This window comes from Dunckerocampus dactyliophorus, chromosome 7 (genome assembly GCF_027744805.1).
Source record: "Dunckerocampus dactyliophorus isolate RoL2022-P2 chromosome 7, RoL_Ddac_1.1, whole genome shotgun sequence".
Taxonomy (NCBI): domain Eukaryota; kingdom Metazoa; phylum Chordata; class Actinopteri; order Syngnathiformes; family Syngnathidae; genus Dunckerocampus; species Dunckerocampus dactyliophorus.
The window spans coordinates 6,606,688-6,620,324 of NC_072825.1; the positions used below are offsets into that span (position 1 = coordinate 6,606,688).

General features: G+C 43.6%; 1 protein-coding gene across 1 annotated transcript; it reads left to right on the plus strand.

Annotated features, from left to right (window-relative positions):
- lin28aa (lin-28 homolog Aa) lies at nucleotides 1-13,311 on the plus strand. The gene is made up of 4 exons (XM_054782618.1): nucleotides 1-142; nucleotides 239-420; nucleotides 7,148-7,332; nucleotides 10,408-13,311. Exons 1-4 carry the CDS (start codon nucleotides 34-36, stop codon nucleotides 10,640-10,642), a joined length of 711 nt encoding a protein of 236 aa, XP_054638593.1. The 5' UTR covers nucleotides 1-33; the 3' UTR covers nucleotides 10,643-13,311.
- Nucleotides 13,312-13,637: the final 326 nt, after the last annotated feature.

The window sequence follows — 13,637 nt, forward strand, 5'->3', positions numbered from 1 at the left end:
TTTTGTTTCTCACCCCCTCCAGCTTGACTTTGCATGAGAGTGGAAACCTGCGTGGATTTGAGGAGACGCCAGCCGAGGGGAGCGTGGTTGCTTAATATTCGAGACGAGGACATGGGCTCCGTTTCCAACCAGGACTTCCCAGGTGGGTCGAGAAGATGAAGAGAAAGTCCTCCCCCGGGCATGAATGAGTGAAGCTGGGGAGCTATCATAAGTTCGCGCTATATGTGTGTGTTTGCAGGGGTGTGCAAGGCCGACGAGGACTCTGGCCCCAGCATCACGGAGGAGGAGGACTCCTCGCAGTCCTTCCGCGGCCTCGGCGTGTGTAAATGGTTCAACGTGCGGATGGGTTTCGGCTTCCTGTCCATGACCAGCCGGGAGGGCGTGCAGCTCGATGAACCGGTGGACGTCTTCGTGCACCAGGTAGGAACCACCAGCAACCTTTACAAACTGTCTTTTGACCCCTTTCCTTTAAAAAAGTGAATCTTATTACTCTTTACAAGCAACGCAAGATGCACGTATAGCTCAGATTGTTCTCAAAAGCTTCCTTTTTTGTGAGGGCGGGAGGGGGTCAGCATTGTGGGTGTTTCCTCCCCCATGGTGCAGCAGCAGGCAATGTGATGCTATGCGAGCAACCGTATGTGGTGTTAATACTGTGAAATGTATGGAGAGGTCACAGATGATTGCACAACGTTTGATAGAGGTTTCATTTTGAACACACTTAATCATCACTAATCATCTGATATCGGCTACATTCATTGGCGGAGCATGGCCACCCCACTGGCCGTCTACACATTTCAAGTATCAACTTATTGCCACCCCTATGTGAGTAATGGTCTCACCTTGGCCAGCCCAATGAAAAATTCCTGGCTCTGATGGCTACATGTTGTGTGTTTTCAATTTGAAACAAATCTACTTGCAATAACTTTATTTTTCATGATTTTTGCTCAACAAAATATCTTTTTTTTTTTAAAAACCATTAATAATCACCTCAGATTAGGTGATTTGGATTTTATTTCAGACATTTCTTGTGTAATATGAATCTATTTTTGGTGTCCACATAGGGGAAAATACTGTAACAAACTACAGTAGTAGGTGCTATAATTAATTAGATTTGAATAAATAATGCTCTACTTACAATTACACACACACATATATATATATATATATATATATATATTATTTTATTTTTTTTACAGTTTCTTCTGATCCTTAAGTGAAAAAAAATCAATAAACACCACAAATTATGTAATCATTTTTTCGGACAGAAGCTTGGGTGATGTTGTAGTATTTTTTTTTTTTTAATCCCCCGACATCAGCAGCTAAATGTATATTTTAATTTAAAAGTTGTGCTATTAATAATTTTCTTTTCATTTGATTATACAATATTTATCCACAATGGGGGAGGGGGTCTGTACATTGCCATAAATATATCAGACATCTAGCAGCAGGAGATAAAATTGGTGTATTTAAATAAAAACAAAAATCGACTTTCGACTTTATTTTTTACATTTTTATTATTTTAGTTTTCTACCATCCTTAAGGGGAAAACTACATCAATTGTCATAAAGTCATCAGACATCTAGCGTCAGGAGCTAAATTACATTTACAAAATTAAATTAAGTGTTAATGAATTAAGAATTAATTAATCTATTTTTTTTATTGAATTATACTGTTTATATTTGTCCATGAAAGGGGTCATTTATATAAATTCAACAAACAAAAAGAATGTATTTTATTATTGTATATATTTCATTAAATTGTTTCTCTATGGAAGTTATGAGGGACTGAGAAAATGTCCTGCTTTTAAAAACATTTCAATATAAAAAAGGTTGTCTATAATCATCTGCCTCAAAAAAGTGTACAGAAAACCTTATTTTTCCATGTAATTCATATTGTGTTAGTGAAAAACACACACAAAATAAGTTACTGTTGATAAAGATCACATTTTTGTGTCTTAATCACCAAAAAATGGAGGCCAAATATTCAAATCAAATGTGAATAACTTCAATTTAATGTTGCGGTAGGCATCTAAAACAGAAGGGCAATTGTTTCAATCATTAAGCGTCATTCTCCTCTTTGGTCACTGCTGAATGAATGATTTTTGAAAATCACATTATTAGGAAAGGTATACCACCGTTGGTGTTAAATTGGGAGGTGCAGAGGTGTCCTCGCTGCACCCCACCCTACCTGCAGTTCTCAACGAGTGCCGCCGACATTGCTGTGTGATAAGAAGAAAAAAAAGCCTTAGCATGTGAATGAGAGGAAGAGCCACTAGCTCCATTCACCTCAAGGTGCCTGTCGTAAAGTCATTAATGGGTCTTTTCTGTCTGCCTGAACCCCTGCCAACCCCCCACCCCCCACCACATTTAGATGTTTTATTGTCATTGCGCAAAATATACAACAAAGCTGCATGTTTAAAAGTTGATGTAAATACCACCTTCATCTTTTCTTTGGGGCTTTTTTTAAATTCATTTTCTCTTTTTTTTTCTTTCTTTTTTTTAGTGGTTTCTACATTGTGCCGCTAGCCAGTAACAAAAAATGCACAAGTCCCCCCGGGCTGCACTTTGGACACCCCTGATGTATTGCATGTTAGAACATTATCTTTAAATCTACACGTGAACTCATCTTATCCAATCAGGTTCATGCTTGCCGCGCATCCAAGTGTGCATCAAGTTTGAAATTTGATGTTCATTCCGAAAGTGTCTCATTCAACGAAACTTAAGGAAGGTGTCAGTGATGGCTGACAACCAACCCCCCCCCACCGGCAAACCCCTGCAGCCCAACCTCACTTCCCTTCACTGGGGGGGGGAAGCTAGACGCACGTGTCAATGACGGATTATAAGAGGTTATGGCAACATAAAAAAAGCCCTAAAATTAGTAGCCTTGTTTCACAGAAAATAAACTCCCAGTATCTACTGGGCCTTTGTGAAGGTGGACAATAGGGCCATGCATGTGAATGGGGCACCCCCTCAGCCGTGACCGAGCCCCTCTTTGTCTCCACGGCAGTCCTTCTAGTGCCCCACCACCACTACCCAACCACGGCTGTGATGTCTCACTTCCACACACATTCTCCATTTTATAGCAGAAAGACACAAAAGATGCCTCAGGTCCACATCTTAAAAAAAAAATGTATATAAAAAAAATTTACCTCCACCTCGATCTTCTATCTACCTGCTGGAGGCTTGTTGAGGAGGGTCTAGCATTGAGGTTGTGGGGGAAGGTCACACTTTGGGAGAGGAAGTGGGTTAACGGTCACCATCAGGGCCCAGAGGCTTGATGTGATTGGGGTATAAGCGCTAGTTGTTGGGTGGTGGTGGTCGTCCACAGGCCGAGCGGTTATGTCTGTATGGGACATTGCAGCAGATGGTCAGAAGATCGTTTTTCGCTACAAGGATGCACAATTTTAAATGAGCTTGTTTAGTGGTGGCCCTTTCTGCGGGCATCCTTAGACTGACAGTTGGTTTGTGAGCTAGCAGAGTTGGCTGGATGGGTCACTAGCCCAAGTTAGATTTGTTTCTTCTGAACTGCTGGATCACGAAAAATTGATATGACCAATTTCTGTAAAACTCAGTGGAACGGTGGTGCACGGGCATCTTCATAGGGCACGCTTATCATCCTTGTCTCTTCTGTATAAACGTGGACTGGGACAATGAAGTCAGTCCAGTCATTTTTTCGCTTTCGACGTATGACTCCGCAAGAATCACGGAATGGGCACCCCATGTGAGCTGGTTCATGCATTGGACGCTAATTTACATACTGTAATTTGAAAGGAATTTGAGTGTCCAGAGTGTGGTTAAGACATTTCTACATTCTTGTCAGTAAGGCGAATCACCAAATTGATTGTGAACCTACATTACAATCAAGGTAGAGGCCCTGAACCATCGTTTGGAATTTGGAAGATATCTACGCAGCTGGACAAGAATTATGCCAGTTTAATGTGCAACAGCGAAAGCCAATCTTTGCCTGTCAGGCTCCGCCCACATGCGGTGACAAAACCTCAGAAACTTCGCAATACAGCACTGCTCGTCCGTCAACTACATGTGATTCAAATTTGGCATCAATCGGATCAATTCCCTCAAAGGAGTCGATTAACTCGTGACAACTGGGAATGCCCAAAAAATCACCTGAACATTCTTGCTCAAGCACAACTGACTTAATGACATTATCCAAGTCTGTTTACAGTATAAGATTATGACATTATCTTGCTGATTGGTTGTCGTTATACTACCTTTTATAGTGAGGTAAGTTTTGGACACCCACTAGTGTAAGTAAATATGGTCCCTTGCCCCATTTAAAGGGCAAATTTGACCGTGAGCAATGCAAGGATCTTTATCAAAGTAGGGTTGTTTATTCTTGGTGTTTTTTTCTGTGTAAATATCGTTGGTCAATACTTATTGTTTGCTGACCGCATATTTAAGCCCCCCTCCCACGGCACCCTCTTGATTAATTCAACCAGTCGGCCCCCGACACGCGTAGTCAAACAAACTCAACATGAAAATCGCACATCAAGATGTCGGGTGTCGCAAGGAGGGTTCGGGGTGGGGTGGTGAGGGGGTTATCAAAGGAAGACATCAGTCAGACCAACACGTCTACCCTTAAACTTTTAATCTTGTTCGCCTTTTTGTGCCGAACAACCATCCGAGGAATGTCATCCTGATCACCCTTCACCCTCCTCCAAAAACCTCCCAGAGAAGCCACCCTGCCTTCCCACCCCACCCCCACCCGTCGTGCTAACCCTTGCATCCTGCAGTTTGGGGCTTTAGTGGTGGTGGTCAGTATGTTAGTAGAGTGGGGGGCAGCAGTTTGGAATGCTGTTCCTCCATCCAGAGAAGCGGTGAGGGGTGGTGGGGGGGGAGGGGGGGTTGAAGGTTAGCCTCATCAGGTTGACCACTTGGACCATGGGGTGGGGGTGGGGGGTGAAGAGGCATTAAGCAACAACACTGCAGGGCAGTGTGTGCGTTTGCATACAGGAGGTGTGTATTTTTTATCCTGTGACACAATGAAGAATGCCTCTTGTTGACACAAGCCCCTTTCACACTGTACTTAACCACCCAAATGGCACAGATATGGAACGGAAATTGACAGCAATTTCCCCAGATTCTGAGGTAGTAACAGAGGCGGGACCCCACCTGTGTGAAAGTCTATACAACAATGCCGGGACCAGAGTATGAAGTTGAAATTACCGAAATGACCGATTCACTGGGTTCTGTGTGAAATGTGCAGAAGAATAACAGCGGGATATACACTCAAGATTCAAGACTCCTAATCAAAATTTGAAGACCAGTTGAACAACTGCAAGAATTTACATTTTACACTGTTTGCTCTTAAGGATGTTCGAAGAAGAGCTTCAAAGAGCTTAAGGAAGGAATAGTAACAAAAATTTGAGTAAGAAATGTATTGCAAACAAGTATTAACGTGAAATTGGCTGTTCATCAGCGGATCAAAAGTTTAAGACCACAGCGTTTAAAAGCCAAAAACTTGGCAAAAATGTAGATTCAATGTGATTTTCTGTCAAGTCTTCACACTGTCATGAGCTCTTGATGGCAAAGGCAAAAAGGCTTTCTCTCTTTGAACACAGTCGGATTGTGGAGCTGCATAAGCAAGGCCTGTCGCAGCGCCATTGCTGCTGAGGTTGGACGCAGTAAGTAGGTCATTTTACACATTCTAAAAGATCCTGTGAGTTATGGAACAAAAAAGTCAAGTCAAAAAAATGTCACAGGCCCTGAGCCAGAGGATATGATTGGCTGTCCGTCAAGACACGGGATGAACCTGAGCTGAAATGAATGTTGTTACTGGTGGTGAATGCAGTCAAGTAAGCATCAGTCATCTTCAAAGGCATCGTCTCCTTCAACCCCACAAAATAGCCCGTTTGGGATTTGCACGAGAGCACCAAACATGGGACATTGAAAGGTGGAAGAAAGTTTTATTCTCTAATGAGAAAAATGTAGCCTTGACAGTCCAGATGGCTTCTTACGTTACTGGCATGACAAGGAGATCCCACCTGAGATGTTTTCCACACGGCAAGTGGAGGAGGTGCCATCATGATCTGGGGTGCTTTTTCCTTCAGTGGAACAATAGAGCTTTGGGTTGTGCAGGGGTGTCAAGCGGCAGGTGGCGTGGTAATGACTGACTTTTTCAACAGGACAACACTGCAGTTTAGGACTTCTTCCAGACAAATATGCTCACTCTTTTGGACCGTCCTGATCTAAATCCAATTGAGAACATTTGGGGATGGATGGCAAGGGAAGTTTACGAAAATGGACATCAGTTCCAGACAGTGGATGCCCTCCGTGAAGCCATCTTGACCACCTGGAGCAACATTCTCACTAGCCTTCTGGAAACACTGGCATCAAGCATGCCCAAACCAAAGAACTGCACAACTACTCCATTACTGGGTTCTTGTTGGAAAATTACCCCCCTATTATAGGGGGGTTTGGGTTTGTTTGGGTTTTTTTAGATATGGTCTACTGTCAAGGTTTAATTTTTTTTTTCTCATCAGAGAATAAAACTTTCCTCCACTTTCCCATGTTTGGTGCTCCTGTGCAAATTCCGATCAGGAAATTTTGTGGCGTTGGAGACGAGCCCTTTCGAAGATGTTTTTTGTTCTTAAAACCCTTCTCTCACAGATGCCTTCTGATGGTTGTTGGACTCGGCACCAGTAACAACCTTCATTTGGGCCGAGGATCGTCCCGTGTCTTGATGGACACTCAATTGGGTCCTCCGGCTCAGGGCCGATAACTTTTTTTTTTTGGGTCTACCACTTGACTTTTTTGTTCCATAACCCTCAGGATCGTTGAAGTTCAAAATGACCGTCTTACTGCGTCCAATCTCGGCAGCAATGGCAACACGACATCCTCCAGTCAGATAATTAGACAGACAGTGACAATTGCTTCCAACACAACAGGGTGATAAAAGCGAGATGACACATTGCATTCCGGAATACCCTTTCGTACAGATAGTGTTTGGTCTCTTTTGCAGCATTAACACTATCTCAGAAGGCTGGAAGTTGCTGGGTCGACCTTGCTCCGCAATTCCGGTGCCGTTTACACAGAACAACATTTCACAGGCAGTCTAAGGCAAAAAAAAAGATTCACTGTTTTGTGACGAACGTCTTCAATCTTCTCCCATGTATCTTTTTCCCCCACAGAGCAAGTTGCACATGGATGGCTTCCGCAGCCTGAAAGAAGGGGAAGCCGTGGAGTTTACCTTCAAGAAATCCTCAAAGGGTCTGGAATCGCAGCGGGTCACGGGACCCGGCGGCATCCACTGTGTGGGCAGCGAACGCCGACCCAAAGGCAAGAAAGTCCAGAAGCGACGCTCAAAAGGAGATCGGTAAGAGACATAGCAGCCGGAAGGGTGTTTTTATTACCGACTGTTTGGTTGCATTTTGGATACCCTCTGCATTCCCTGGTGAAAATGTATGTATTTGGGAGCACTGGAGTACTGAACAGGAGCCCCGAAAACGGTTAAAACAATTCTTAGCTCAAAAATTGGCCCATGCCACCAGTTTCACCATTCGATGTGAAATTCAGTTATGTTTTTTCATGACATGAAAAGACAATAAAATGTCATGTCATTAAAAAGTGTCAAGAACCCATGCCTACAAAGAAACAAGAAGCCGCGTTTGGTTTGTATCGGCCATTTTTGGGTGACACCATGGGTTGTACTTTAATCAACTTCTCCGAGGGAGTTTGTCCAAGTAACCCCAAATTGGAGTCAGGAATACTAGACAGCTAGATGATGATCAATTGTGAAGGATTTTATCCTATGCCATCAAATATGGAAGGAGTCTTTCTCTCATCCGTGCTACTCAGAGCATGCTTGCTGTAACCTAAAACATCAAATTAGCCCTTTCCTCCCCAGGTTAGTGTTATGCTAATCCTACACATTAATGTGCTTAGGTACCGTTTGATCTATTGTCATGACCATAAATGTCACACAGTAGAGTACAGGCTACTTCCTGGTTCATGGAAGATGGTGAACTGAGCCTCATCAAAATGTGGCTTATGCACCACCTCTTTACAAAGTTTCATGAAAATCCGTCTTGTATTTTTGGTGTCATCCTGCCAACTATGTGTCCTATTAATTGTTTTACTATGTCAAACTGGTCCAGTCCAATTTGGCTTGAATCTGTTTTAGCTTCTGGTCCTTGTTCGCCTACCTCCTGTCCTGCAACCCCCCACGTTTTGGCAAGCTAGCAAGGGTCACATCAGCAAGCTTGACGTGTGACCTGGATCAATAACTGTTTAAAATCTGCAAGCTTATCCCCCCCACCCAACTCCAGTGGATTAACACCCACTGCTGGCTCTCACGTTCCACCAAAACCTGATAAGTTTGACCGGGAAATGACGTTGCAAAGCACCAACCTCACTTGGACATTTTGCACATCGTTCCTTACGTCTCCCAGGTTCAGTCCTCCACAACTGAATGTTTCAGTACAATTACATGTATGGTGGCCATGTTTTGTGTTTTTTACACCTCCGTTCTTTGAATATCATTACAGCGTAGAGGGGGGTTCGAGGTGTATCACCTTCACCCCACTGTCACTGGTGATTAGAACCAGGGAGTCGCTGGTATGAGAAAGGGGATCATTATGACTTCAAAGAGTCCTGCGAGGCCTGCTTGTGGTTCAATAACTCTCCCTGGACGGTGCTACGCCATTGATAAGATATCGTTCCCCCTCCAGCCATCAAGTTTCATTGCAACATTGGACGCTTTCATTTGGTGGACCAGGGTGGATGAAAGTGCTGCTTTCTTGCCAAGGCCACATTTCTCAGGCATATTTGGTAGCAGGAAGAAACCGCTGTCCATTTAATTGATAACAGATGCAAGAGGCAAGGCAAGCTGGGTGAAAGGTCAGGGTTGCCATGGCAACAGTGTATGAGTAGTGCAAGCGCACGGTGGTGGGGTACTGGGGATGGGTTAAAGAACTGAGGAGGGGTCAGGGTTCAGAGGTCATTACTGCCGCCCTCTTGGACAAAGGACCACTTCCCCTCCACTCGCCACCGCTCGTCCCCTGATCGATGCTGATTCAGGGAGGTTCCGCGACGTGATGGGTTGGACACCCGCGCCATCCCAACGGGCGCCACCACAAAGCAGCACTGACCCCTGGGCAGCCGCACCCTCCTCCCCCTGTACAATGCTCATCTGTTTCTTTAGTGGGTAGCAAGGGTTGTCCCTCAATGGTACAAAGTGACCACCGCACGCCCACCACCCATCTGTCTTGTAGGCATGCACACGTGGCCTTTCTATGGAGTTTATGTCCTAACAGAGGTGGACCATTTGCCCCCATTTTTTTTTGTTGTTGTTGCTGCGCTGGTGTTTGGACCTCTAGTTCAAAGCCAATAAACTCAGCTGGGATTGGATCTCTCACTTTACGCCACCTCAAATTAAAGACCTACCATTTATCACCTCAAAATCGAACAATAACATTATTGGCAACTTTCTGTGTGGCAACATTTTAGTGATGTAAGACATAAGCCAAGTAGACGTTTCTTCCATCTGTTCAGTTCTTCCATTGGGCAGGATGCACGTGATGACCTGAAATGCCCCCTGCAAGGTATACAGTCGAGATGAAGCGTCGCCCTCTAGCGGCACACAGCTGCAAGTTCCATTACATACATGATGAACTATGCCAGCTTTATTGATGGCGATGCATAATCAGAATATACAATTGCGAGAATGGAATATGGTATATGGAATATGGTAATTTTTTTAAAATCACGGTGCTTTACGGTACATTAAAATTGTGAAGATATTTCAGGAAAAAGTCTGCTCTGCCTGCTCTTTTACAAATAACACAATAAATATAATGATGCATAAAGTAAAAATCCTAATTTTTTGTTTTTTTAGCTTGAAATCATATCCATTTTCCACACCGCTTATCCCCAATAGTGTCGTGGGTATGCTGGAGCCTATCCCAGCTAACTTCGGGCGAGAGGCGGGGTTCATCCTGGACTGGTCGCCAGCCAATCGCAGGGACATATAGACAATCATTCATACCTATGGACAATTTAGAGTCGCCAATTAACCTAACATGCATGTTTTTGGAATGTGGGAGGAAACTGGAGCACCCGGAGGAAACCTAGGCACGCACGGGGAGAACATGCAAACCCCACACAGAGATGCCCAACGGAGATTTGAACCAAGATCTTCCTGTGTGGCCAACATGCTAACCACCTGGCCACCATGCGGCCCTGAAATCATATTTTCAGTAAAAATCAATTCAGCACATTTAATTATGTTATTAATCATATTACCACAAAAAACTCGAAAGTATACTTTAATCATTTTACCAGGAAAAAAACACAATATTAACTGGAAAGACTATATAATAACAATCTAAACAATAATAATGAAGCCAAAATCTTGTGATATCATTTCCATGAATACTTTGTGCCCTTGCAGGTGCTACAACTGCGGCGGGCTGGACCACCACGCTAAGGAGTGCAAGTTGCCGCCTCAGCCCAAAAAGTGCCACTTCTGCCAGAGTATCGATCACATGGTGGCCAACTGTCCAATCAAAGCACAGCAATCCTCGCCGGGTTCTCAGGGAAAGCCTTCGTCCTTGAAGGGGGACGAGGAGGAGCACGGACGCTCTTCTGCACCTCCACTGCCGCCTCCTCAGGAGCCCTCTGATTAGGCGGGCGTGGTGATGGGGAGGTCATGGGTAGCACAGAGGCCAATCAAACTGCTTTACTGGAGCAAGGGGCGGGGGGGCACCACCTCCTGCCTGAAGCTTGTTTTGGAACTACCTCAGGTTGAAAAATATTCTCACGAATGCTGCAGATTTTGTTGTTATTGATTACACTCAGGAATACTGCTGTTTTATTGCACTCCTTCCAATAGTGAGAATCAGTGCTGTTCTTGGACGAAGAGGACCACCATCATCATCTTAAATCACTCTGCTTTTTTTTTGTTGCCTCTTCTCAGGCCGCTCTACCTTTTTTGTTTTTTTTAACTCAGGTCGTCACATCGCACACTTTAGCTGCCTTACTTTCCCGATGAGCGATGTGATAGTTAAAGGGAGGTGACTGGGTGGGGTTCGGGGGTGGGAGGGGTTGGGGCGCTAGGTTTGCCAGAGCGCCACTATTGCAGTCGGCCGCGTTGAATGTCGAGATCGGAAGCAGTTCCGCTTTTGATCACCATTTTGCTTTTAAATCATGGCAGCATATGCTACACTATCAGTACTAATCACCTTAACCACACATTATTCACAGAGATTTAATCACATGCTAATCCCAGCATTAGTCCATAGCTGTCCTCGAAACGGCCAAACGATGTCCCCGTTTTTTTTTTCCTCTCCCCTCTCAGCTCCCTATGAGGAATAGTTGTTGAACCCTCAGGCACAAGCCCGAGCAGAGCAGCCTGTGGACCTACCTAGCTAAACGGCGTCATACTCCCGTTTTACAGGAGACGGCGACGCCTAATTAATATATACTGTATGTAAAGTTATTCTTTTTTCTTCTTTTTGGAAAGAGAGAAATCACGCTACGTATTTATTTTCATCCAAGATGTGATGCAGCTTCTCAGGAATCAAGAAAATCCTTACAGTTCAACGCAGTAGACATTGGGGATGGGCGTGGTCATTGATTTGTGTCGAGCAGGTGTGTCCAAAGTGCGACCCGTGGGCCATTTGTGGCCTGCCCCTGGAGTATTAAAATCAAATGAATTCCTTATTAATGCTATATCAGATATTACACTCATTTGCTTGGTCACCTATGACACAAATTGGTGCAGTTTTAGCATCTTTAATGCACAATGTGTATCGAAGTGCGCCCTGTATGAGGCCCTCAGTGGAAAACGTTTGGACGCCTCCGTTGTCGCTTGGGGCAAAATGGAGTGCACTACTTGACCTCAACCAGCAGAGGCACTCTTGTTTCAGTCTCCACTTTTGGTTGCTGTCTATGACTGCAAACTGGCACAAAAACAGGAGTTCAGAACAACAAAACAATGGATTTATTCATTTTTTTGTTTGTTTTTGCCTTTTCCCTCATAGTCCTGGGCTGTCCAAACTTTTTCCACCGTGGGCCGCATACAGAAAAATCAAAAGACGCGGGCGACCACTTTGATATCCTTTGCAACGCTAAAACCAGTCCACTGTACGGTAGTTTTGATATATGTTAAGCTATTTTGAGAAAACATTAACATATTAGCCTGCGATTGGCTGGCGACCAGTCCAGGGTGTGCCCCGCCTCTTGCCTAAAGTCAGCTGGGATAGGCTCCAGCATACCCCGCGACCCTAGTGAAGATAAGCGGCATTGAAAATGAATGGATGGATGGATTAACATCGCTAACTGTGATATCAAATATTATTTTGCATGAATGATGAATTCATTTTAATTTTACATTGTGCCAAGGGCCATTGAAAAAAAATGACCCGAAAGCCAAAAATTGCCTCTGGGCCGCACTTTGGACGCCCTTGTATTAATATACAGTATGTCATAGGATTTTTGTAATTTTTTGATTAATTTTGTATTTTTAATGCTTCAATCTATGCCAAAAAATGCAGTGTTACTCTGCACTAATCATGTGTAAGATGCATTAACTTCTGTGAAACCTCCTTTTTTATATGGTGTATATTTTTACTTTTAACATTCAGTATCGTTCCTCCTCCTCTCAGGAAAATGGTGTAAACTCAGGGATTTCAGCCATTCACCCCCCCCCCCCCCCCTTTACGGATTTGATGTGTCACGCCATGAAAGAAAATGTTCCGCTGCTGTTCTGTTCCTCTATGATGGTGGTAGACGGGGATGTAGTAGAATATGAAGGGATGCAGGGTGGGGTTGATAGTGAAATCATCTCTCTCAAAACATGGCCGACGCTTGGTGTTCCAGACTATCAATGCTTATGACAAATAGAATGTTGTCTCTCTCTCTCTCACACACACACACACACACACACACACACACACACACTATGCGGCGTGAAGGCAAGGTGGAAGTGCTTCCAGTTGATTTAGAAATTGTATTGTGATGTTTGCTCTATGATGTCATTGAGCCCCCCTCAGTGATGTGTTTTGGTGATTCTATGTTTCTAAGCTTCTCAGGGTAACTCTTCTTCTTTTTTTTATTATTTTATCTTTGTGACACATCAGCCATTTCATGATTAGTTTTTGTGTGGTATATTATCAAGTGAATGGCTCTAGAGCTCCAAAAATAAAAAGGTGAAAAAATGAAAGATGTGCATTTATGATGAATGTATGGATGTTGACCATAAAAAGGTGATCTTGACCCTCTCAGGCGATGAGTTTTGTCGAAAATGAGCAGCATGTACTGTAGCCTTGTCACAAGTCTCACTGCCATGATGTTTCTATATGTAAAGATCTGCTCCATTTCCTAATAAATATGTCAGTACTCACACATGATGGTCTGGTTTCATACTCCTTGCAAAAATGTAAAAAAAAAAAATTCATTATTGTAGATTCACCATTCAATTATTTTAAAAAAAAAGGCTCTTTGACAAGTGTCAAACAGAACACTCCTGTCATTTAGAGAATCTTTGACTAGTGTTTTTGCAGCATATTCCAAAGACAAAATGTGCTTGTCTTACAGAGGCTCTTTGACCAGAGTAAACATATTGCTTGTGTATTAATTTCTGAGTAAATGGTCCAATTGGTGAAGTAAAACGGTGAAGCT